General features: G+C 42.1%; 1 protein-coding gene across 1 annotated transcript; it reads right to left on the reverse strand.

The window, feature by feature from the left end:
- Window positions 1-9,457: 9,457 nt before the first annotated feature.
- Window positions 9,458-27,532, reverse strand: SELL (selectin L; the record flags this gene model as incomplete). The annotated part of the gene is made up of 9 exons (XM_080930728.1): window positions 27,438-27,532; window positions 26,583-26,661; window positions 24,039-24,425; window positions 23,457-23,564; window positions 20,585-20,770; window positions 18,793-18,978; window positions 17,307-17,435; window positions 12,832-12,850; window positions 9,458-9,479 (listed from the first exon to the last, which is right to left on the reverse strand). The coding sequence occupies exons 1-9, from the start codon at window positions 27,438-27,440 to the stop codon at window positions 9,458-9,460; spliced, it is 1,119 nt and encodes a 372-aa protein (XP_080786854.1). The 5' UTR covers window positions 27,441-27,532.
- Between the last annotated feature and the right edge of the window lie 133 nt (window positions 27,533-27,665).

Genomic DNA, 27,665 nt, shown 5'->3' on the forward strand with positions numbered 1-27,665 from the left:
ACGAGACCACATAGAGCCTCCAGCTCTTCCCCCATAGGAATCCTGGCTCTGAAATGATGTTCAGGGTGGAAAAGATTAAAGATGTTGCCTTCTCTGTCTATGGGGCTATGCAGTGCTTTCAAGCTCCACGGGATGTCAGCCACTTTTCTATGATTCTTTTACACATGTTCCCATGTATCCTTTATCGTGCTGTTACCTGACCCCTGGCTTCACTCATTGCCTGATTAATGACAGGCAAGTTTATGGGGCTCTCTTGTTGATGTCACTAATATGGTCCTCTTAAACCATGAGAAACAAGACATACTGTGAACTCTGAACCTAAGGTTACATTCCAATCTGTAAAATCCCCTATATCCAGGAATGGGGGATGAAGGCTATTTTAAGCAGCTTCCTGAGAAAGCTAGTTAGTGACCTGTTTGTATGATATGCTTACTTAACTGTTCTTTCAACATCTTTCAGGATGCTCATAGCTAAGAGACAACCGACTGCATTCAGTGCTTCCTCTTCCCTGCATCTAGAAATAGATTAAGTACAGCTAGTACTTTTTGGTCAGTGGTATTCACAGAAGAATGGAATGTCACAGCACAGCTAGCTACTTGTCTCATTGATGAACAGTAGATGAATCAGTAGCTAATCAGATGAACAGGATACCGTAACATAATGAATTACCACCGAGAAAAGATGAGTCTGTTGGCATGCTCTTTGTCAGCAGCAGTTCAAAGCAAAAAGCTAAATCTATTGTCAGTTTGCATTGGTTTACAGCACTGCACCAATGCCTCGAGCATTTGTTTACATTGCTCTGCTGTCTAGCTCATGAATCTGGAACAAACCTACCCGTTTCCCCGGGCCTCTCTTACGGGCATTGTCTTAAAGTGTTTGGGAAATGTGGAGGATAGTCATAAGTTAGTACACAGGAGAGCTAACCTAGGGAATTGTTAGGGCTTTGCCAGGGATTGCATGTCAGTGTGGTAGGAAGGGGAAATGGTGGCCTATAACCTCAGGGAATATTGCCAAATGTCCACCCCCTTCTCCCCCCCCACCTCTAAGAGCCTTAGAGCAGGAGTGCCAACACTTAGAAGAAAAGCAAACCCTAAGCAGCCTTAACTGTCACCTTGTGCCCAGAGGCAGTTTTCACCAATACCACCACCTTCTATTAAAACTACTTAAAGCATTTAAATCTTAGCACAAATAAATTCATCCATAGCCACAATCTGTTTCATAAATCAGCCAAATCACAACTGTTTGGGCCAATGCTCCCTCAAAAAACAAAATAACAATGGGTCACCACAGCCAAAGTCAAAGGAACTTCCTGAACACCTAGCTGACTGACTGTTAAAGAGTTTTTTGTTTGTTTGTTTGGTTGGTTTATGTTTTGTTTTTGTAGTAGTTGTTTTGTTGGTTATTTGTAGTTATGGATTTTGTGATAGAAGTTTCACTACTTACATTTTCATGAAAATGAGTCTAAATTGGGTATCAAGTTATATATGTTTATTGGATTTGACTGCTAATATCACTTTTGAGATTTTTCACATATAGTCAGTCTCATAAGCGAGGTTAGTCTGGAATTTTTATTTGTTGATAAGTGCTTATTTGGTTTTTGAATCAGAATGTTCCTGGATCATAATATTTGGAGAATATTCCTTTTTTGTGTCTAAAAATGTGAAGAATTCTTAGGAGACTTTTTTACTGTTGCTTTTTTTTAATAGGAAAAGCTTCGCTGTTATACTCAAGTTCTGTGATGAATCTGTAGTTTAAAATGTATATGTGTAACAATAATAATTATGAGAAAGAATCTATCGTATTAAGATTTAGAGAATATGGCAGGGCTTTATGGAAGGGCATCTGGGACAAGTGAGAGGGAAGAGAGAAAGGAGGAAAGTTAGGTAATTCCATTTGATATCAAAAGTAGTATTTTTAAGTAAAATAGAAAAGAAAAAAAAGGCTTGGCTCTAGTTTGACAAAGAATGGAACAATACACAAATGAAGGCTAGCATATTCTATTGCTAAGCACTTTGATGTACTGATTCAGTTTCTCTGCATAGCCCTGGCTTACCTGGAACTCACTTTATAAACCAGGCTGCCCTCGAAGTCAGAGATCTGCCTGGCTCTACCTCTACAATACTGACATTAAAGGTGTGCACCACCACCACCAAGCTTTGTAAAATGTATTCTATCTTCAATATAGGAGATGTTTTGGCTTCCTATTTCTTCAGGAGTATCTTTGAGAAGTGAAAATTTAACGTATTTGTTTATTTGACTGTTGCAGGTGTGTGTGCGTGTGCGTGTGTGTGTGTGTGTGTGTGTGTGTGTTTGTGTGTGTGCACGTATGTATGGATGTTTGCATGTGTGTGCATATTTATATAGAGATTTGAGATTGATGATGAGTAGCTTCATCAATCACTCTCCACTTTAGAGACTGAAGCAAAGTCTCCTGCTGAACTCATAGCTTAATTCTTGTGCTAGTCTGGCTAGCCAGCTGGATGGAGACATTTCTGTGTGCAGTGTCTCCTGTGGAAACAAGGATGGAGGAGGAGGAGGAAGTGAGAAAGGCTGAGTCACAAACCCAGGGAAATAGACTCCAGAGACCAGCATCGAGTGCAAATCTACTGTATTGTGCAGCAGCAATCATTGTTTATACAGCCTTTGGACCAATGGGGAATAGACAGGAGCTCCGGAGCAGCCAACCATCCCACGCACTAAGGGGAGGTGCCAGGCTGCCAGCACCAGAGGGGACTTCTATAAAAGTGAGAGAAGCTGCCCTTGCCCTGTTCCAGGCTAATTTAAGGATCCACTGATTTGCTAGGATCCTCTATTTTGTGCCACATGGTATGCCAGCGGACATAGTTATTATTAGGGCAGTATGGAAGCCTCCCTCATGGTCCTTTAGGTCCCACCCAGGGGCCATAGCACCCACAGTCTGTCATGATCATCCTGCTTTACTGATGGTTCTGGGGATGCTAACCCGAGTCCTCACAGCTGCACAGCAAGCACCATACCCACCGAGTCATCTTCCCGGCTCCCCAACATGTCTTCTTTACAGCTTCAAGTCTCCTGTTATAGTAACCCACCAAATCCAATCAATGCTGAGGGGCCATCCCCTGGGGCATGGGCAACCAGACAGTGGCCACCTCTCCCTACTCCCTCCCCAAGTGATGATTTCTTCTCTAGTAGCCACCAATTGCCAATAGTTTCTCAGCTAGCAGTGAGGCCTCAGGAGCTCCTCCTGTTCCCATGTTGGAATTTGTAATTGTCTTGGGCAATTAACCACAGTTGCTGTCAGTTCATGAGTGCAATGGCTGTGTCACGTTAGAGAACAATATTCTTCTTCATATCTGGCTCTTATATTCTTTCCACCTTTCTTCTGTTATGTTCTCTGAGCCTGGGGGTGTGTGCACGTATGAGTGCATGTGTGTGTATGAGTGTGCATGTATATGCCTGTCCATCTGTGTGCATACATGCATGAGTGTATACTTGTGTGTGTATGTGTGTTTGTGCATGCTTGTACATCTGTGTGCATGCATTTGTGTGTGTGTGTGTGTGTGTGTGTGTGTGTGTGTGTGTGTGTGTGTGTTTGATGCAGAAGTCCCATCTATGGCTGAGCATTCACAGTCATTTATTTTCACACTTTGAGCACTTATGGCATTCTCCCTGAACAGCTATCCACAAAAGCATCTGTTATTAATCCTACCTTACAAATGAAGAACCTGGGCACTAAAAGTAAACCTGAGTCTGAACGGAGCATGTAGAATGTACTTTTGCCAAAAACAAACAAAAAGCATCGAGTAGTCATTGTGACTCACAATTCACCTCAAATCCCAGAAGAACAAACCTTTATAGGATGGACAGGTACCTGTGATGGTGGGTGGGGTGCATGAGTAGAGAAGTAATTGTCTTGCAAGACTTGACCAGAAGCCACTTAACTCCTCATACCTCTTTCCCCTATACTCCAGTTCTTCCTCTGTTTAAGAAGAGAGTTCCTGTCAGTAGTGTGAACATGGGTTTGGGGTCATTGAACCCCTTTTGTTTTTTTCCTTTCCCCAGTGTGGCCACATCTCTCTCTCTCTCTCTCTCTCTCTCTCTCTCTCTCTCTCTCTCTCTCTCTCTCTCTGCTTTTCACTCTTCCTGGGAGAGGATCCACACAAGGTCTCTTATCTTGGGATAGTGCATAGGGTAGTGGAGAAGTCCAAGACATGTTCTCGGATGCCACAAACACAAATCTTTGAAATTAATGATGATACTTATTATATCACCAGCTGCTATTTATCTGGAGCTTTCTATTTTCGAGTTTCTTTCTTAAGTTCTTTGTATGTATGGACTCACCTAATTCACATAGCTAACACACAGCTAACACATGAAGTTAGTCTAAACTGAGCAACATTTAGTGATGTGAAAACTGGCAGACAGGGCTTCAGTAACTTGTTCAAGCCACATAGCACAGTGAAGCCTCAATGTTGCTCAATTTACTAGTAAACTTCAAAAAACATGAGAAAGAGAGTTGAGGTCCCATAGTTATTTTGAGTTAAAACTAGACCTAGTAGCTCAATGGTAAGGCACTTGTCAATCATGCACAAGGCCTCCTATTTAATTCCCAGGACTGAAAGAAAACAAAAGTGTAAGTTCTAGATATTCTCCCTTCCCATTACAACACAGAGCTCAAGAGAGGTCCTGTGCTGCTCAAGAGTATTTTGATGTGTAAATCTCCAGGGAAGCTCTGGACTTCTGCAGCATGAGTTAGCCCTTGAATGTACTGCATGGTGTAAAAATCTGTGGTTTCTTAATCTCCAGAATTTACATATTCTCAGGATGAAAAATATTAAATCAAAACAAGACAAAACCCCAAAGCACTTGTCTATTATTGCTATCAGCAAGAGAAAAATCTCTCAAAATAGTTTTCATTGGTGACAGAAGTTCGGTCAGAAATATTACTCAACAGCTGTTGCTAGTGCTCAGTTGCTGAGTTGTGGCTGGCTCATCCACACCATCAGCCTCAAGAGCTTCTTAAAGAAGAAGAAGAAGGAGAAGAAGAAGAAGAAGAAGAAGAAGAAGAGGAGGAGGAGGAGGAGGAGGAGGAGGAGGAGGAGGAGGAGGAGGAGGAGGAAGAGGAGGGAGAAGGGAGAAGGGAAGGAGGAGAAACTTTAAAGTCACAGAGCACAGCTTGAACATGTGTGAGTTCCTGTTTCCCTTAAATGCTTAAATATTAAGATGGAAGTACCACCCTGCAGCTTAATAAGTATGTCTATAATAGAAAACTATGGCAACTATTGATGCAGGTGTTTGCTTTCTAAGGAGAACCAATCTATCTAGAAGGTTATGACATACTCCACCGCTAGTAGTACATGATCCAACATGCTTGCTACCCGCTTGCTCTAAATCTACATGAATCTGACTTCACAGGCAAACATAGCCCAATGAGCAGCAGTCACTGCAGGCCTCCCTGACAGGGGCTGAGCAGTCTGTATCAGTGTCTCTATCTAAAATGTATTCATGAAACTTCAAAACCTGGCTTGTTTCCTCATAAGTGGGTAAAATTGACCACCACTCTCATTTTAAAGAACGATTTAGATCTGGAGCTCTTCCCCTTCCTCCTCCTTTCCAATTGTCTTTGTGAGTTTGCAGGCATTTGGGTTACATCCTTGACTCAATCCTGTATTAAGAATAAAGGAGATACATTCATGCAGAGGAAAAATAACAAAGGAGGGACTTTCCTACAAGATCTTTGAATAAGGGAAGATTTGCATAAGCCATATTTAACCAGAATCTTTGTTTTATGTTTTTCCTTTCTAAGGGCTTTGGTACACTCCCTCCCACTCTCCACCCTCCAATTAATCAGAGAACAAAGGATTCAGGATGCTCACAGGGACCTTCCTGGCTCATCATTGTAGTGCCAGGATAACTGCATTTAATGGCGTGCCTCTACTGCTTCCATTTCCGTTCCCTCTTAAACCATCAGATGTTTATTTTTTTCCCAGAATGCTACTGTGGCTCTGTCTTTCTCATGCTCTTTCTTTCCAAACACCATGGTACAAACTTCATGAGCTTTGCTTTGGAATTTCAAGCTATAGGATGATGTTTCCATCTCTGCTTTTCTTTAAGCCTGCAATATTTGTCTAATAGCTCTGATGTCAAAACTTGGTCTCTACCTAAAAACCTTGATTCTACTGAAGTCTTATCTAGAATCTAATTTTGACTGTGAATTCTGTTGCCCTTTGTTAAGTGTTTATGTTCTTAATGCACACTGGCTCATTTCCAGCTTCCTCTCCCTCCAACAGTGAATCTCTGAGAGCAGAACTTCTGTCCATGCATTGCAATGGAATACTTCTCTCTCTCTCTCTCTCTCTCTCTCTCTCTCTCTCTCTCTCTCTCTCTCTCTCTCTCATTTAACTTTTATTCTTTTTTCACACATTACATCTCTTTCCCCACCTCCCCTCTCCCCTAGATTCATTTCTTCCCCATTTCCCTTAAAAAAATGAGTCCTCTCAGAACCAATAGAAGGAAAGGGTCCTAAGCGAAGGCAAAAGAGTCAGAGACACCCCTGACTCCCATTGTTGTGAGTCCCACAGGAACACCAAGCTACACAACCATAAGGTGTATGCAGAGGACCTCGCTCAGACCCTCACAGGGTCTGTGTTGTCACTACAGTTTCTATGACCCCTATGAGTCCTGCTTACTTGATTCTGTGGGCCATTCTCTTGTGGTGTCCTTCACCCTTTGTGTTTCTGCAATCCTTTCTACCTGTCTTCTGTGGGGTTTCCATGGCGCTGCCTGGTGTTTGGCTGTGAGTGTCTTCATCTGATCCCATCAGTTGCTAGATAGAGCTCCTCTGATGACAACCTGGCTAGGCAGAGTCGATTCGTATAACAGAATGTCATTAGGAATCATCTCATTAATTTTTTTTCCCAGTCACATTTAGACACATGTACCTCCCTGGGAAAGAACAGACTTTGCAGGTGGAGTGGGATGGATGGAGATGGGAAGAGAAGGGATCAGGCATGGAGGGTGTGGAAAAGGATTCTGAGAAAGATGATTGGAATTGAGGAGCTTTGTGGAGGTAGTGATATAAAAGCCTGGCGTAGTGGCAACTCCCTGGAATCTATTAGAGTGAACCCAGAGAAGTCTCCTAGCAACATGGAATAGAGAGCACAAACTGGCCATCTTCTATAATCAGGCGAGGTTCCTAACAGTAGGACTGGAACAACGCTGGGGCCAGTGAACTTGCCCAAAAGCAGCTTCCCAGTAAACCGGTATTTAATATGATCTTGTCTGGCTTCTAGTATTTAGTATGATCTGATCTGGCTGGAATTAGCTCATTTCACTGGCAGAAAAATAATTTATCAATAACATTTTTTTCAATTATAATATTTTAAGTTTCAGTCCACAAGCAATCTCACATCCCAATAACCCTATGAGGTGAACAGGTAGGCTTCCTTATTTTATAGGCAAATAAACTAAATCTCATAGTAATAAATTCTATAGTCTTTGAGGGAGATTTAACTAATCAATCTAATCCAATTCTTCAAATTACATATTAACTTTATATCATGCATATAAGACTGTATTTTGAAATCTGTGTACATCATATACTCCAAGAAACAGTCATTTTCTTTCACTTCAGTGACCTCAGTGTTTGAACTGAATCAGCATCAGGCAGGGCAGTGAGCTCCTGTGTCTCTTCTTTGTACACTATACTTCTGCAAAGGATGAACCAGTCCTAAGCTGTGTGAGCAAACACACAGGATAAAGGAGCTTTTGCAATTACAATAGAATCTAAAGTGACTTTAAAGAAAAAACAGGATCCCTATTTTAAAAAATGCTTGAATAAGATGTAAAATGTGCATAAAAGCAGCATTGGTCATGAAATGGGAAAATATTTCTAACCAATCTCTCTCTCCTCTGTCTCCTCTTCTTCTTCCTCCTCTTCCTTCTCCTCCTTCTCCTCTTCCTCCTCTTCCTCTTTTCCTCACTCTCTCTCACTCTCATTTATTTAAGTCTCACCATTTGTTTGTCTCACTCTGTAGCCCTCCCTGACTGACCTGGAACTCACTCTGTAGACCAGGCTAGCCTTGAACACACCAGGCTCTGCTTGCCACAGTCTTTGCCTTCCAAGTACAAGGATTAAAGATCTGCGCCACCACAGCCAACCCTAGAGAGTTTCTAGCAATGTCCTGTCCTCCCACAGGAATTCAGGCACTGAACTTGACTGAATATTTGTCATTGAGCTGTATATTTTTCTAATTTATTCAGATGTGTTTTACTCGTTTATTGTCACCTCTCCAGTTGGTAGTGTGGACCTGGGAGAGTGGAGCCTAAAGAAACGAGACAGACCAAAAACCTCGTGCAATTGCCAGCTTTATTCAGGGCACTGGAAAGTTTCTATTCTGAGGGTATTCTCAAGAGTTAGGCAAAGCTGTATAAGCAAAGTTTGTGAGTTTCAGCTGTACACAGTCCTGAGGGCAAGGTCACACGAGTTTAAGCAAGATCACATGAGTTTAGGAAAGGTCACATACAGTTAAGCAAAGTCACATTAGTTTAGGAAAAGTCACATGAGTTTCAGCTTGTACCGTCCTAAGGGCAAGGTCACATTAGTTGAAGCCATATACAGTCATGAGGAAAACCTGTGCTGGAAACATCTAAATACTATTGGTAACTGATGGGCAATCCAAAGTAAACCCATTCCATTTACACCCGGTGTTATCACTAACTCTTAATAATCATCAGAGCACTGACTTTAAGAAACCTAAAGGGATCTAATAAAGAGAAGGGAAAACTCAAAACTAAAAAATCTCTATGCAGGTTATTTTCTCTTCTTTGATGTTTGGCAGCTCTCATCAGGCGTGATGTGTGGAATTTAGCCACCCAAGAAAAGTAGCTGGGGGAAGGTTCCTGTGAACAGCTCCCGTGGCGGCCACTCACAGATAGTGGGCCTCCTGAGAAAGCAGGACTTTCCCAACTGGAATAGAACACTGTTCTTTGGAGGTGGAAAGCAAAGATTTTTGTCAATATTATCATAGGATAAGTGCTACATGCAAGGAATCCGAGCTTCCAATCATACATGTAGCACATTTTCACTTGTTTGGCATTAACTTTGGTACTGAATTAAAATAGAAAACAAGAGTTAGGAAAGAGTAAAAGCAGCTACCTTTATATCCTACAGTAATTCTTTTGCTCAGTTGTCTTAGTTGGTCCTCCACATAAAAGGTAATAAAATACTGATCTGTATAGACACAAATTATGGGATAGGGTTAATGGGATGAATGAGCAGGAGGAGGTTAGGAGGAGCTGATGGTCATGTAGAAATCCTTCCAGATACATTGAGCAAACCCTGACATGGGAGATGCCTGTGTGCAAAATCTTCACAGAAGGAGTTGAAGTTATCTTCCAAGGTTTTTGTTTGTTTGTTTGTTGTTGTTGTTGTTGCTGCTGTTGCTGTTAGTACCTCATGACTTTCACAAAGGATGGATCAGTATGGATCATCATCCATCCTGAAAGAGAAGCAACAGATGGTAAAATTAAATCAAGGAGCTTTTCAAAGGGGCAAAACAATGAAGCTATTAGTAATACAGGTGAACATTCTCCTGTCAACAGACACAGGGAAATCACAAACACGGAAGTGCTGGCAATGGAAGTAAAGAGCCATTAACTCGAAGAAGAGAGGAAGGAACGCTTCCAGTTGGAGGTATGGACAAGATGTGGAGCACTGTAAAGAAACGCAGAAGAGACACTACAGCAACATTTTACACAGCCATGTGATACCACCCCAAGTTAACGTTTTAAAGATTGTTCTTGATTATCAGTGTGTGTGTGTGTGTGTGTGTGTGTGTGTGTGTGTGTGTGTGTGTGTGTGTGTGTGTGCTCATGCATTGAATTTCCTGGAGCCAGAGTTAGAGGCAGTTGAGGCACTCAGTGTAGATGCTGTGAACTGAGCGTGAGTTCTCCGAAAGAGCAGTACACACTCTCAGCAGCTGAGCCAGCTCTTCAGCCCCTCTCTCCAAATACATATCTAAAATGTAAATGCTGATTCAGCCTGAAGTCCTGATTCTCTAAGCAGTATGAGAACATCTGGTCAGAGTTCTGCAATTCTGCTAATTCCCATGTCGGATGTTTGGAGGGCACTGCATGCTGATTTTACAGTGGAGAGGTGGGGAGGTGGGATATAAAAGGTGAGACCAGAGAAAAATAAAAACTCTGGAGAAGAATTCTACTAGTCCTAATGCCAGTTCCTGGTGGAATATGATTTAAAGAGATGAGGACGAATTTAGATTCATGAAAGAGATGCCCCCGTGTTGTTCTATGATACAACTGTGCCATTCCTGGAACGGGTGGAAGAGAAGTATATTCCTGTGCCTTTGCACCTTTCAAAAGGAGAGCCAGATTCAGAGGCTCTGGTCTCATTCTGAACTGTCAGGGCAAACCACTGTGGCAGCTGCAAACGTGCTTGCCAAAGTAGAAAGAAAAACGTTTCTGAAAGCAGAATCTTGCACATACCCTCCTCTGAGGTTGGCATCGTATCCTGTGTCTTGTGGGTGTAGCTTTTACCCAGGTAGAATTTAGAAACCAGAAACCAAATGAGGTGATAAACAGAACCAGTTTGCAGAAGAGTCAAAATAACCAGCAAGAATCCAAACCACAAACACCCCAGGAGTCATTCATTCATTAGCCAAAAACTAATAGGAACAAGAACAAAGACCTGTGAGAATCAGCTTAAGTTAGAAAAGAAAAAAAAGTCATACAGCATTTAGTGAGATAGTGTTCACCACCACCCCCACTGCTTGTTCTAGAGACACACCCTATTTCTTCCACCACACCCTTCCTCAGTGCCTTCACACCATGGGTGAGTGTGAAAATAAATCATTTTACTAGAAGAGGAGGGGACCTGGTAGTAAAACCCCCAACATGGGGGAAAATGGAGGAGCCTGAGATCCAGAAGCACAAGAGTGGCAGGGATGTTGTCTCTGGATGCAGGTGTTACAAAATCTCAGCCTTTCCCTTCATTCCGTGACCTCCCTTCAGCCACTGTCCTTCCCCTTCTGTTTCTTTGCTGTTCTTACAAGGCCTGTGGTAAGTTATTTACCTAAGTACAAAGACGTTTTAATGTGATGTCCTCCATTTTTCGAGCCTAAAATTTTATGAATTAGGATCACCTTAGTTAATCAGTGAGATTAACTCTGAGAGCCAATCAGCTTCGAGGTTCTAGTACACCTAGCGAAGCGTTCAAGACATGTGCTGGCATGAGGAAGACCACCTTCCTTCTAACTTCCATTGCTCAGTAAACCAGGGGCTCTAGGGAGTCTACTCTTGGCCCTGGATTTGCTTTTAGATGCATCTTCTCATGCCGTTGTCTGAGTTCCCATTCTGAACTCTTCGATGTTTCTCTCCCAGATTCTGCCTTTTTTTGCAATGATTTTTCTTTTTATAGGCACAAAATTTATCAGTCATTGCTGTTTCTGCCTTTATTGTTCTGCACTTCTAGACGTTTCTATATTAATTCCACAATTAGATAAGAACTCCCCAGGGGTTAGAGTCAAGGACTTGGCATTGCTCTAATACAAAAATGTTCAATAAACAATGATTGAGTAATTATCAGTTACTCAAAGTCAACAAACTTAAATTTAATAGGCAATTTTAAGCCAATTATTTTTGACTAGCATCTCTGGCTGGCCACCCCATCCTTGAAATGAAACGGACTGCTTCCGTGCAGTAGCAATCAAAGTGGGTGTTTCTGTGGCCAAAACACTGCTCTGGGTAGAATATGCCAAAAGAACTTTCACTTGTCAGGAGGGAGCACAAAAGAAATCTTTACATCTTGTGGGTTTCCTGCTACAGAGACAGGGAGCTCAGTCCCCATAGAGACCCTTTTCTTACTTGGACCCCATCCACACAATTACAGTAATAAAAGAGTAAAAAGGCTCTATTGTCCCTGCGTCCCCAACTTTACTACTCTCCCCCCCTTTCGTGGCAAATTCTCAAGAGAGCAGAGCATGGTCTGCTTCCAGCTGACTGTCCTAAACGGTTCCTCATCCTTGCCCCAGCTGACCTCTGGCTTTATCTAAATAGCCTTCCCACTGATGTCCTTAATGCACTCAGTGGAAATCTGATGGTCGTTCCGGCTGCATTTGAGACGACTCCTACTCTCATCACCCCCAGTTCTTCTCCGTCCTCCTCCATCTGTCTCTCTGGTCACCTCCTTTCATTTTCCTTTTCTCCATTTCTGCCAGATAGACCAGGCACTTCCGCATGTCTGCATCTCCTCTCAACAGTCTGCATTATTACTCTACTGGAAGAATCGCAGTGCTGAGAACCAACTGGGGCAAACCCTTCTGCAGGGAAGTGGTGGGTAGGTTGCATGCTCCACTGCCTTTTCTCATTTCTGAAGGTCATTCACCCTCCTGAGTTAAGACTGAAGGCCTGCACCTGGACAGTTTTGTTGTTGTTGTTGTTTGTTTTAGTTTTAGTTTTCTCACAGTATGTTAGTTGTTGGAAATGCTAGTTGAATTGACTCTTTCTCAATTGTTAGATGCTGGTCTGTAAGCTAAGAAGAAACATAACAGCATGGTTCTAACCCTCAAGGAACATTTGGAGACTACCAGGGAACATTCCCACCATGTGAAATCTCCTTTCTTATTAGGCATATTTGCACATCCACCTGTTTCCGTCTACTAGCATCGAAGTCACAAAGATTTTAATGGAGACAGCACTCAATTCCCTTATCTGGAAATGCCATTTGTGTAAGTAAATAACTACCACTGGGTTGGTGTTCTATCTATACCGGGAAGCACCCTAAGGAAAATAGAGATGAGACAAACAGAGGTGCAAATGCGTCATTGAAAAACTTACCTTTCCTGAGATTTCTTGCCTAAACGTAGAAAAGAGAATAAAAAAATATGTATCATCAAAAAGTAAACAACTCCAAGTTTTTAAGCAAAGGATATGCCCACCTCCTTAACTGTCTTTGGAAGTACATTACACATTTGATAAGTGGGCACCCATCTGTGACTGAGTGTGTCTGGGATACCAGTGGGCACCCATCTGTGACTGAGTGGATCCAGGGTACCAGTGGGCACCCATCTGTGATTGATTGGGTCTGGGGTACCAGTGGGCACCCATCTGTGACTGAGTGGGTCTGGGGTACCAGTGGGCACCCATCTGTGATTGAGTGGGTCTGGGGTACCAGTGGGCACCCATCTGTGATTGAGTGGGTCTGGGGTACCAGTGGGCACCCATCTGTGACTGAGTGGGTCTGGGGTACCAGTGGGCACCCATCTGTGACTGAGTGTGTCTGGGGTACCAGTGGGCACCCATCTGTGATTGATTGGGTCTGGGGTACCAGTGGGCACCCATCTGTGACTGAGTGGGTCTGGGGTACCAGTGGGCACCCATCTGTGATTGAGTGTGTCTGGGGTACCAGTGGGCACCCATCTGTGATTGATTGGGTCTGGGGTACCAGTGGGCACCCATCTGTGACTGAGTGGGTCTGGGGTACCAGTGGGCACCCATCTGTGACTGAGTGGGTCTGGGGTACCAGTGGGCACCCATCTGTGACTGAGTGGGTCTGGGGTACCAGTGAACACTCAGAGCTGTGATGCACCTGCTTCTTGGGACCCCACCTTGACTGGATTCCCCACTGGTCAGGCCCTGTGTCCCATGCACATCTCTTCCTCTCGCCAGCCCTCCCTGAAGGACTTCAGTGTCTCTCAGCTTCTCTCATGTGAGTCCTAAGTTTTATTTTGGTCTTATTAGTGGGAATCAGCAGGGAGCTTTCTGCCTAATTTGAGCAGCATGTTTCCATGCATCGTATGGAATCATACATACAATTCACATGTCATAAAGACTTGTTTCCCCCTTGACATACTGCATGGAGCTGGATGTGAGTGTTGCTTCCACTGAGTGCGTAGGACTCTGGGACCCACATCCGTGTCCTGACATAAAGCTGGGCTCCCACTTGGCTGTGCCCACTCAGCTGGGACTCTCCTCCTCCTTACTCTTTAGGTAATGTTAGTTAGCGATACAATGTACGTTTTGTGAATGAATCACACTTTTTAAATAGGAGAGAATGTAAATATTGCTTAATTAGTGAAAAGTGAGCTGTGTAGGAAACAGTGGCTCTGGTGTGTTTCAGTGGCTGTAAGCAACTAGTCTAGAATTGTCCCACACAGATGTTAATGTTGGGGTTAAAAAAGGCATTTAAAATGTTTAGACCAAGCCCGGCATACAAAAGACAGTACTCAGTTGTGGTTTTGATATTTTAAAGCTCTAAAAAGTTAGTCTTTCAAAATTTAGCTTGTAGATGATATGGACCAAATATACGAATCAGGTAGAAACAAGCTTCAGGCCATTTGTTCATTTTCACAAATAAATATGTGTGTATGTACACACACACATACACACACACATACACATACATACATACACACACATACACACATACACACACATACACATACATACACACATACACACACACACATATACACATACACACAAATTACCTTTTCTGAGATTTCTTGCCTAACATATATTTTTTTTTTTCCTTTTAGGAACAATGAAAGCAAAGACAATAGATAAATAAAAATTGGAGCCACTGAGGGAGTGTCTTGTCCTACTGAGGAAGTGTCTTTTTTAAGAAAAGGGAACTAAAAAGGAATGCATTCAGGTTCATGTGCTGGACTAACCCTGTGTGTGGGGTCAGGTAGAGATTTCTTCCAGTTGAGGAAAAGCATTGCCTTATAACCCCGAAAGCAAGCACTTTTTAGGGGTGCTATTTCAGAGGAAGCAAGCACTTTTTAGGGGTGCTGTTTGAGAAGAAAGAGCCACTTCTGCCTTGAGTTCCTGCTAATTAGGGATTTTAGAGCTTGGCCTAAAACTGGCATTGCCTTGGAGACTGGGAGAAGCCAGGAGTACCAAGTTTCTAACTGAGCCCTCGGCCAGGGTACTTGTTTGTGGAACCAGGCGAAGAGGTAAAGGGAAGCTGCAAGCCAAGACCATTAGGACAGGCGCAGCCCTTGCACCAGGTCATAACCTCCATCTGAGAGAAGAAAGTCTCATCACCCTATTGGCCTTCATAATCTGAACTGTCACATGTCCCTTTCCCAGTCTGATGAACTCAATAAAATTATAACATGTTTGTGATACTGTATAGATATAGAATTATTATTTTCACCATGATTCTTATCAGTGTGTTGATTTAATATCTATGGATTTATCTTGGGGACCTAAACCAGTTTCTCTATAGAAAACAAAAGAATATTATTCATGTTGTAAAGAGCCAACTTCTGGCTAAAATGTTTGGAGGACAAAGCTATTTGCTTGCAAGCTTGAGAGACAAGTGGGTGTTTCACAATTGAAGACTATTGAACACAGCATAGTTACCCCGAGTTTTCCCTCCAGTGTTAACAAGCTCTGGGAGCTGCCACTCTCTTTGGTGGCATAACTGTCACTAGCCCAAGTACCCGTTATCTGTTTCCTGTTTGCCCCACTCTGATTCCCACAGCAGGGGCATGCTGTTTTCTCGTTATCAGTTTGAGATCGTGTACAGAAATGACTGACTCCAAAGTTAAGACTTTAAAAACAACCTACTGCTTTTCTCTGCTGGCGCACAACAGAGCTTTATCAGCTACCACCCACCAAACATGGGTGGCTTTAATTAAATTCCTTTGTGACTACAACTGCCTATGGGAGGGATGAAATTTGGGGATCGTTATCTGCCCATCAATAGAACTTACAATCCTTGAGGTTTCTGAGCTGACATCTGCCTTGCTCAGGGGGCATGCTTAATGACTGCCTTGCTCCAGTCAAGGCAGCAAGACAGTTGGAGTGAGGTTTTGAAGTCTCAATGGAAGGACTGATCAATGGTGAAGAAAAATGTCATTCTTGGTTTTGTTCTGGTGCTGTAAGCAATACTTAGTATAGTCCTGTGTGTTAGCAGTATCCCAGGTCCGTGGAATTTCTATGAACAGAAATGATCAGTGCTGACATAGTTTAGTGGTGTTCTTGTACACAGATAGTGTATCCTCTGTTGGATGTATGGATTGGTGGGAAATGAATTTATCGCCTATTTTTAAATTTGGACAGAAGGTCAAATCGTGGTGGAAGAGTGTTGGAGACTGGTAGGTGGCTCTCCTTCATTGCCAGTGTGGGTGAGCTGGGTGGCCTGGGTGACTGAGTGCACACTAGTGAATCTGATGGAAGTAAGTGGCCATCAGCTTATCCCACAGGAAGTAGCACAGAGGAGTCAGGAAGGTTATTTATAGTACCCGACCTTAATACAGGGGGATCTTCAAAGCTGCCAGGATATATGAATTTTACAGTTTTGAATAGATCGGTTAGATAAACATGGACAGATGTGACAGTGCACACCCCAAAAGTGCAGCAGACTGTGGGCTTGTGGCTGGTATGTTGATCTCACCTGAAAGCAAAGTCAAATTTAGGAAGGAGGAAGGGGGCAAAGAGAAGAATGTTCTGTTCTCATGTAATGTTTATACACTCCCTGTCTGACAGAGAGTAAGATTTGGAGGAAGCTCTTCAACCTCCCCCCTCCGCCCCATTCCCCAAGTTTCTGCCTTATTGGATATATGTATGTGTATGTCTATGCCTCTCTCTATATATAAATGTATATATGTGTGTGTGTATACATATCATTGGGATGTGTATATATACACTGTAACCTAGTACATTATATATGTGTATACAGTACATATGTACACTTACATATATACATATAAACACACATGTATATGTTTACACACACAGTTTACTAGATTACAGTGGTGACCTCAGTGAGTAGATTTCAGGGAGAATCCAAGGAATTTTCCCAAGGCCAATGTAATTTCCCAATGTCAATGCCCAGAAAATGATATAACTCTTAAAGAGATCAGATGTTTGATCATAGATCTTCCTAATGCTACTGTAGTGGTAAGATCAAAGTTGTACAGGCTCCTGTAAGACAGTGGCAACGCATATCCGTTCACACAGAAATAGGACCAAAGAGTCATTACAGTGTCTCATCTAGCCAAGTTCCTTATAGCAAGGCATCTTGAAAAGATCTGCCTAATGTGAAACATTGACCAGCTCTTTTAAATGAAGCTGTCTATAAGGCCCATTCTCTCTGGGGACTTATGCATACAGAGAACAAAAGTCACTTGGTACCTGCTTCAGTTAAATCTCTTGCACCTGATTTTCTGTGGGTCTCTCTCTCTCTCTCTCTCTCTCTCTCTCTCTCTCTCCCTACCTACCTCCCTCCCTCCTTCCCCCTCCCTCCATCCATATATATATCTTAAAAATTGTTTTACATTGATGTTATTGAACACACCTACCTTTTTTTAACCGCCTTGCCAACCAAATAATAAATGACAGCCCCGAGAATGCAGTGACCATGACGGCCACTGGAATGAAAAGGGGGTTATAGCTGCCTTCCTTGATCTTCGAGAAACTTCTGTTTGTCTCTGAAAGAGGAACCAGTAAGGCATATAGCATGAGCCACAGAATTATTTTCTTAGTCGAGCTCATGATTGTTGGCATTTTGGTCTTCTGACACCCCCCCCCAATAACATAGACAACAGATGAGGGGCATAGCATGGGAAGGCCTATGATATGTATACAACTGGCCTGGCCTCTAGCCTTCTGCTTATGGGATCACAGTTCTTAGATCTGGGACTCATGGGATTCCTGGGGATGAGTCTCAAACCTAGGACAAGAAGTAGTGGAGTTTTGTTCCTGGTCTTGTTTAAAGGTTGACTTCTGAGCACAGAAAAGGACTAGAAAGCCTACTGTACGTATAACTGCAAGGAAAATGAAAGGGTGATCTGAGCTGGGTAACTTGTTGACCAAAGGAAGCTGCTACTGTTACGACACTGAAGGTGGTACACAAAAATCTTATTGTTTATATGCCCAGGGTCTGCAATGATCTAAAGCAATGTAGTTGGACCACTGCCCTTTATTTCCACTCAAATCAACTAAAAGGACATTTCTACACATCCCTTTGGAAATACAAACCAGGTTGGCTTACAGCCTTTTATTGAAAAAAACAAATCTATCTTCTGATACCTGGAGGTGAAAGAATCTACTTTTACATATTGGCAACTGTTGGTTTGCTAAAGATGAGGAAATGAAAACTAAGTCAGCTGGAAAGGAAATAAATGTATTTGATGAGCCTGGCATACAGCCTTGCTGTAATGTCCTCTCTACCTCCTTCCTGCTCCCTGCCCCCACTCTACTCCAAAGACCCAGAGATCTTCTCTGACAGCTTCTTCAGGGCCTATCCCTTCTAGACTCTGTGCAGATGGTATACATTGGGCTGACATTGGTCACTGTTAGTTCATACACTAATGTAATGAGCAATTATTTTAACACTTTTTAATGTACTCTGGTGCAGGGAAGGTGAGGAAGATGTGGTCCGTCTCATGCACAGACAAATTTAGGAGGCATCAGTTTGCAATACTAGAGAACTGTCTATTTGTTGGGAATCAGGTAGTCACTGGTGAGCTTAGAGGAGTCATTTTAAAAGACTAACAGAGAAATAAACTTGTGGTAGAACAGAAAATATGGATCATACATAAATATGACAATGGGTTTAATCGTTAAAAGTAATAGGAGAGTTGGTGCTGAGAAAGAAAATAACCATGAAAGGAGAACCCAAGAATAGCCAAGGATTTTATAGTACACAACCGCATGTACATTTCTTTCTTAGGCCACATGTATTGAAGCAAACAGGACTTAAATGTTTGTTATCTCTTTCCTGCCTTCTGCTAGTCGATCATCTCCACATTTAAGCCTTCGGTATTTCTGAGCAAAATTACTCACTTTGACATATTGGACTAGGACTAGACCAGATGCCAGATGATCCGCAGACAGTTCTTCTCTCCCCAATTAAGTCAGTTTCTTCTGAGCAGGTGAAGGTACAAGCAGAAGTAAAACTGAAGTTGGCCAGGGGGTGACTGCATTCCATGACGCCCAGATCGGGTGCTGTCAGAGGCGTGCACTGCGTCACTTCAGTGAGGACATAACACACAATAGCAGTCAGTACCAAAGGCAGTTTTCACCTTCTTATTACCACCAATTCATCATACATCGTGATGGATTCCATTATGGCATTTTCAGAGATGGTGTATGCATTGTACTTTGGTTATATTTGCACATCCCCTTAGCCTCTCCTGTCTCCCCTCCCAGTCTCATTGCCAGTCCTGAAGCTTTCTGTTTCATTATGGTTTTAACTTTTGTAGGGGTGAGTACCTACACATATGTGTGTGCTGCACAGGAACGGGGATGGTAGGTAGTAATGAGTCATGTGACATGAACCAACCTAGGTCTTTGAGAGGAGCAAGTGCTCTTAAACACCGAGCCTTCTCCCCAGCCACCAATCACATGATTTTGACCAGAGCCTCCAGACTTAATCATTGAAACCATCCCTACAAATCTAGAAATTTCTAACTTGTAGGAATTACTTTTGACAATATTTTCAGTCTTGTGATATGGAGTAATAATTGATCAGAGATAGAGCCAACAAGGCATTGACAGCCCATGGTGGTACAGGGTAGCTGTTCCAAGAGCCAACAGTGCTGGAAATGTCATGCCATACAGCCTTAGACTCGAGGCAGACTCTGGCATGGGACATTCTCAGTGATTAAAAGGATTTCAGCCTTCTGTGTTTGACATCTCCTTAAGCAGCTTTGACAGATGGCCCCACTCCCTGAAGTAGAATGACCACTGATACAATCTATAACTTACTCCAACTCAGTTCTATGGTTTCAACAAGGGGTTTTGGCTTCTAGAGAATTGAACTAGGGTAGTAGAAATATAGATTTGTTGGCCTGGAGAGATGGCTTAGAGGTTAAGAGCAGTGTCTCCTCTTCCAGAGGTCCTGAGTTCAATTCCTAGCAGCCACATGGTGGCTCACAATCATCTGTAATGAGATCTGATGCTCTCTTCTGGTGTGTCTGAAGGCAGTGACAGTGCACTCATATAAATAGAAATATAAATGTAAAATTCCTATTTATAACTTTATAATTATGAACCCCACAGTTTTTCTTCTTTATCTATGTGCGGCAAACCCTGTCAGTCAAAAAAGGATGAAAACCTACTCTATCTCAAATGAAAACATTCAAGAGTTTTGCTTTCCGAAGCAGTTGCTATTCTCCTGAGAGCTCACACAGGAGGAAAACAAAGAAAAGATGGCTTTAAGAACCTACCAAATGAAACAACCAAGAAAGACCTGTAATTCCCCTGAAGGAAACTGTTGGTGCTAAGTTGGGTGCCACATAAGATGGGTGTCAGGGAAGGAAAAGAAGCAAAGTTCAACTGGGGTTCATCAAGGTTTTATGTGATGACAATGAGAAAAAAAATACAGAGTATAACTTTAATGTATTGCTAGAAATCATATTATATAATGCCAAGTGGCTTTAAAGACTTTTGGTTTGGTTTAGAGTTTTGAATTTCATTTTAGTAAAAAAAAATCTTGATAATCATCAAACTACAACCCAAGTTGGGTTAAATTATGCAGCAACAGAAGAAACAGACTTTTAGGCAAGACTTCCCTGTTTTCTCACACTATAAGCACAAGTTTGCTACAACAAAGATCCACTCTGAAGTCACTCACCTTGGCAGATTGGCTCTAGAGATGACCAGTTTCCAGATGCTCCACACTGTGTTTCTGCAATCCCACGTAGCGCTCTCCCCTCAGAACAGTTGAAAGCACATTGTGACTGAAAGCTGAAATCTCCCAAGGGGTGAATGCAGTCCATGGTACCCAGCTCAGGGGTCTTTAAAGGCTCACACTGGACCACTTTCATGGAGAAAGAAGAAAGGTTGAGAGGAGTTATGAGGATCCAATGGAGTTGGGTCTTGTTTCTGCTGCTTGATAATTGTTTGTCTCTATTGGGGTACAAAGAAGTATTCTGAGAAGAAATGGTCTCTGAAATATGCTTTGGAGAGAATCAGGTGTGTTGCCCACATGCAGAATGAGAGAGAGAAGGCCATAATCAAAGCCAACAGAACTCAAACTGTGTCTGGTAAGTAGAAAACTGCCAAAATGCTCATATTGCTATAAAGACAATCAGGGCAGAATATGGGATGTGTTTAGAGAAGGAGGAGCAAAGAAAAAAATACCCATTCTTTTCATTGCATTAGTGACCCTGTGTTATGTACTGAGCATTATTTTGGAACTTAATGAGCTCAAATTTGACCAAGACAAATGGTAGGAACAAACTAAAGAGTGAATAGTCGTATGAGTCTGGTGTTATTTTTAATTGGTCAGCTTGCCTGCTGTAAGGGTAACTTCTTTGAAGGGAGCTAATTCAAACTTCTGGAGCCCATCTAGTGACCACAGCAGTGACAGGGGAAAGGCAATGAGGGTAAATGTAGTAGGCAAGTAGGAGAGAAACTGGAGAAGTAACAAGTTATAAAATGTAATTACCAAGGGAACTAGCTGAGAAGAAGGGGCTTAGCAGATGTGGGATGGGGAGAGGGGGTAAATATGATCACCACGCATTATATGCAAGTGTGATAGTGCCACAGGTTTTAATTAATAAAAAATGTTTTATTGGATTGTGCAGGCATGGGTGTTTTGCCTGCATGTATATGTGTGTACATTTTGTGTGCCTGGAGCTCCAGGAGGCCAGAAGATGGCATTGTATCATCTGGTATGGCATTACTGATGCCCGTGAGCCACCATGGTTACTGGGAATGAACTCAGGTCTGCTGTAAGAGCAGCCAGTGCTCCTAAGCTAACCCATCTCGTCAGCCCCATAAAAGAAAAAGAATCTTGAAAATTGAATTAGCAATGTGTTATCTTACACAGGTGTTGGAGTAGGTGACAGTTTCACACCAGAGCCATTCCACGTGTCCTTTCCGTGAAATGTAATTATAGCCACAAAAAGGAGGAAAAATAAAAAAACTGGCTGGGGACACTTGAGTTGTAGATATCCAAGACAACATCCTTAGCATATTTTGAGGTCATGGCTAAAAACAGATTTGTTAATCCAGAGATCACATAGATATATAAATCCATAAAATTCAGAAATTTTGAAGAAAGAAACAAAACAAGTCAAAACAATAGAAAAGACAGATGCTGAGACTAAGAGTTTATGGGCTTGGATAAGTACAAATAAAAGAACCCAAGAGAAGCCACTGTAGTCAACAAGACGATCAGAAGCCAGCTGGTGGTGGCGTGAGCCTTCAACCCCAGAAGCAGGTGAACCTCTGAGTTTGAGGCCAGCCTGGTCTATAGAGGAAGTTCCAGAACATCTAGGGCCACACAGAGAAACCCTGTCCTGAAAACTAAAGACCAAAAACCAAACCAAAACAAACAAAAATGACAGTCAGAAATGGATGTGATGGAAAGCAAGAAAGAAAACATGATGTTTAACGGGGAGCAAACTAAAGGGCAGGCCAGCAATGAAGTTCTGAGGAAGAGTCGGTTTTAGAGATGAGTGAATTAGTCAGATCTAGTCCAGCTGGTTAATACTGAAATTCATTTTAGTTTCAATCCTTTATTCCTTAAAGACATTGCTTTTCTTCTTCTTATGATTTTCTATTGTATGCTGCAGACACATCAAAACACATTTTGAAACTCAGCCAGTCTCAATCTGAAGTCTCGATTCACCTTTCTGCAGCAGTTGGCTGAGCCCAGGTCTGTCTTTGCAAGTGTGTATTCTCTGATTTCCAGCTCTCCCACTAAATCTCTGAGCGACTTTCTAGGGTTCTGATGACCCTGCCCTCTCTTTCTTGGCTATCCTCGCAGGGACCCTCAGTGTTGGCAGTAAGGATACTGAGTGGCCACTCATTGCAAATAAAGGACACACATGTTTTAGAGGATCTTACCACAAGCTTATTCCTGCTCATCTCATTTTCCTTCAAACTTTATCCCTGAACATATATAGTTTCTATTAACGATATATCCCATAAGTACAGAATTTATAATGATTTGCTTCAGTATTCTCCAGAAATACACAGACAAAATAACTGCATAGGATTTATTATTGTATAACTCTGACATATTCTGTGCAACAGATATAAGTTCTTCTTTTACTGTTCCTTCTCACATCTGTCTGCAGAAAAGCAGGAGTACCTTCCAGATGCCTCATTCTCCTAGTGGGAAATGGAATTGTTTCTGTCTGACCTGATAGTTCTTAATCCTGCAAGCTCAGTAGATTATGGCATCCTTGACAGTAGGGGTCTGCCTCACCTGATTTCTTACTGTTACCTGCTCAGCTTTGACAAATCTCAACACGTTGCCCCTTGCGGTACTTCAAACCACTTGTGAGGTAAACTGAAACTGCATGCTGACTTGGGAAATCTTTACAGGAAGATATCATTGTGAAAGCTTAGCTTTCTGTCCTAAACTTCCCATTTCTTAGAATTGCTAATATTGATTTGTCCCAAGTGGTATCAGTTTGTCCCAACAGCTGCTGTACTAATGACCACAGGCAGGAAGAATCAACCAACCAAACAAGTAAACAAACAGGGCTTACCATACTGACACTGGGGCCCATAATACCCCACGTCACAGATGCACGTGTGATTGTTGATAGTTTCCACACACTCTCCATGGCCATTGCAAGATCCTGGCTGGCAAGAGGCTTTAAGCAGATTATACACAAAGACATTTTAATGTGATTACATACATAGTACCTGCTTCACACAAAGAAAGCTTTTGTTTGACACTATTATAATCAACAAGAAAGATTTGCTTAAGTTTTTATAACTTTTTTTCTGTAACACATACTACAATTTTTGTTTTTAAGTATACTAGCCACTTGGCTATAGACATGAGTTAACCCACAGGAACTGTCTAGCCGATTAGGAGGTGTTAGAGAAAAGCCCTGAAAAACCACCCTGCTCTCAGTTTCCCCTTCCTGTCTGTCACAGAGGCACGGGCTGTCCATCCCTATTCCCCACATAACATGCTCACAAGCTGGAGAGAGCTTCGTTTAGTTTTTATGTACTCACAGACCGCCCAGAGGTGCTATGCCTACAGCTTAGTTAGGATTATTTTAGAATGAATAGGAGCCTCTGGTGGTCCCGGTCAGAATAGGGCCCTAGTCCCTGCCCACCTGTGTAGCAGAGAGCTGCCTTTCGTTTGTGGCAGGCATCATCGTTCCATTTGCCAGAGTCTCGTTCCCTCTTGATATAGATCTCCACGCAGTCTTCCTTGGACTTCTTGTTGTTGGGCTCCCCGGTCCCCCAGTTCTCTGCTTCTTTAGTGAGAGTTTTGTTGGTTCCCACCCATGTCCACACTCTTCCAATTTTCCTGATTCCTATCCAGTAGTGAGTAGGATTTTTGGGTAATGTCTTTTCCAAATACTCAATTTCTCTCTTATTTTGTATGGCAACTAAATCTGTGTAGTTTTTCTTGCAGAACTTTCTAGCATTTTCCCAGTTCATAGATTTTTCGGAATAATGGTAAGTCCAACAGTGAGTTCCATAGTATGTCAGGAAATCTGAAAAACAACAGCAGAAATATGATGACTCACAGTGTGGTCTAGAACCAGGCACAGGTGCAGGCTGCCTATCACCAGATAAGGGTCCAAGAGCCCAGGAGAGGCAAGTGTTCCTGGGTCACAGCATTAGGTGTTGGCAGCCTTGAATCAGAATCTAGTCTCTCTCTCTCTCTCTCTCTCTCTCTCTCTCTCTCTCTCTCTCTCTCTCTCTCCCTCCCTCCCTCCCTCCCCCCTCTCCTCTCTCTCTAGATATAAAATTGTTTTTTACTCAAGAACTATTACATATAAATATTATTTTAGTAGATTTATTTTAATGAAAAACCTTCCTCAAAATTATTTGAAGTGTAATTTATCCAAAATACTTCAGAAATGTGTGTCACTGTCTCGCTTCGGCAGCACATATACTAAAATTGGAACAATACAGAGAAATGTGTGTCACCAAGAATTTATTAAAGTATAATATAATACAGCTTTAAAATTCACACTATAATTTTAATCCTAGGATAACTTCCTAAAGGCCAATATTTATTACTGTTGTCATGGTACACATAGAAAATTTCTCATAAAATAAAATAAGATCAGAAAGAACACTGAGATAATTTTAAATACTTTATTGTAACATAAACATATGTTATTGTAGAAGACGCTGCTCTGGGAAAGCCTCAATACATAGACTAATTGTTGTATATCTAAACTCATAGTTTAGAAAGAACAAAATACATAAAGTTGATGCAAAAGACACAAAATCGATTTCATCATGCTCTGCATACAAAGATACTTAAGCAATGTCCAATAAATACCTGGGGCTTCAGGCGTGAGGGGTTTGAAGCAACCAAATAAAGCACATGCCTGTACACAATGACCTTGATGAAGTGGCCATTCTAAGAATGGTATGATCCATGTGAGCTATGATTTTACAGTAAGGTGAAAGATTTTATAGCCATCAGCTTACTGAGGTTTTACTTCATAAGATGAGTACTATAAAGACATAACAAAAATACCTTCTAAATATTATGCTTAAGCCCACAGTCCTGAGCTGCCCTCAACCTGGGTCACAAAAATTGCTTAAGGAGGTAGCAGTCGATGGAGAGATGCACAGCTGTTAAATACTCAATGGAACACTTATATTAACCCCTCAAACACCAAGGCTCATTGCAGGAGGAGAGCTGTGGACCGCTTTCTCTGGACATGACGTGGTTAATGAGGCCTTGAACTCACAGCAGCCTGATTATCTGCAGCTGCATAAAACCTACACAAGGATCAAGTGTAGGTGGGGTAAAGGATCTCCAGGTCCCACCCCCACTGAAGAGCTGTTGTCAGTTAATAGTTTCTCGGGGAGGGAGAATCATTCTGTTTGAAGGTGTGACTACAGCAAGGTTTCCCATGCACCTGTGGGTGGTCCACACCCATGCACACATGAACAGTGCTAACTGGATTTAGTAGGTTATCAAAAACAAAATGAAGAAAAAAAAAAGACAGACAGACAGGAAGTTAGGAGGGGTGTTGGGAGAGAGATGGGGTAGTTGAAGGGGGAAATGATATATAGTTATGGTTGTATTTTACTGTACATGTATAAAACTCTCAAAAACAAAGAAAAATTTAAAAAATACAAAGGGTGTATTTACTTGTTCTGAGCTGAAAATCCAGGTGAGAGAAGATGGAAACATAATTTTTCTCAGACAATGTTTAAAAATGTTGAAATTCATTGATGAAGAGTCTCTAAGGCTTATGCATAAAACACATAACATCAGAAAACACAAAAGCCCCTAAAATGAAAACAAAACCCCAGCCCTCAGGCAGCCCACGCTCTAGGCTGTGGAAGTTTATTTGGGGCACAGCAAAGTATTAATAGAAAGTAAAACGTAAATTACCATCACAATTCCTTATTAGAGGTCTGTCAATTAACTGAACTGCTTCCCGACAGAGGACTGTTGTGCAGACATCAGGATTTGGGCACTTCACTAGAGAATGTAGAATGCTAACCTGGTATTAGGGGGACTCAGAGAAGTGCTGAGGGCCAGGGGAAGAACGAGAGTCCTTAAAAGAATTAAGAGCCATCTACCTGATTGTGTTCCCTGCAACTATACGCTTTCAATAAATATTTAAGAAAAGAACAATCACTGCCTATAAAGGCTTAGCCCAAAACAAATGACATACCACAGCAGAGCAGGGTCCAGACCCACAGCCTGAGGATTCTCCATGAGCCCCGGGTGCTCTGACATCTCCATGGAAACCCCTGCAAATGAAGTGCAACATATTTAAACTCTGAACTACAAACTTTTATCACCGTGAGGCAGTGACCTGCAGTTTCTTCAAATCACAAATAAAACCCATCAGCCCACTATCCAAGGTGAACTATCTGAGGGACATGGCTGAGAACCATGGTGTCAAATTCATGACATACTGGTGCTCTGCTGTATTTATTTTCCTTCCAGGTTTCAGCCCCAAGTTGTTGATCATTATTGATGTGATGTTTGTCTATACTTTAGTATTCTTTGCACCTACTGTTTGGTTGAGCTTTAAATCAAACCAAATCTTATTTTGTGTGCATGTTTTTAATGCTCTTGGGGTCTAGTGCCATGCCTCAAATACATGAATGAATGATACAGCCAAACTCCAGAAAAGGCAAGCATTGTTTGTTAGTTTTTTGTTCCCAATAAAAAGCGATGTAAAACAGTAAGGAGTAATACATTTTGAGTAACTCAGACAATAAAGCCATGGGTTTTCTGCACATCTTAAAGCTGTAGTTTTGGAGATGTATCACTCCTCTGGGAACCACTGTCACTTCGAAGCTCTAACCTCAACTGTGTCTCTTTTAGCATTCCATCAAAGCAAACACTAAGGGAAGAAATCAGCAAGAAAGAGTCTAGAGACCTTTTCTTGAGACAGCGGTGTTGTTTCTTTGTTTCTCTATTTTTTAAAAGCTGAAATGACAGCTTCTTTCCAACTGCCTCTTTAACCCCAAGGAAAATTTTGAACATTTAGAGATCTCTTATAGGCTGGGATGCTCACCATGGCTTGCTGGGTCTCTCTTCAGGCCTCAGCTTCCTGCACCTGGAGCTCTGTGTTCTTGCACAAGGAGGGTGTGTGTGCTGCACTCAGAAACAATGTGCCGAGTGTCACCAACAGGGCTTGCTTTCTTTCATTTCTCCTACCCAGCCTCACATTCTCCTCCCCCATTTCTTCCCCTTTCTAGTCTCTCTCTCCCCACCCCTTTCCTAAACTCCACTTAATCATTTA

The sequence above is a fragment of the Micromys minutus genome (assembly GCF_963924665.1).
Source record: "Micromys minutus genome assembly, chromosome: 1".
Classification (NCBI taxonomy): domain Eukaryota; kingdom Metazoa; phylum Chordata; class Mammalia; order Rodentia; family Muridae; genus Micromys; species Micromys minutus.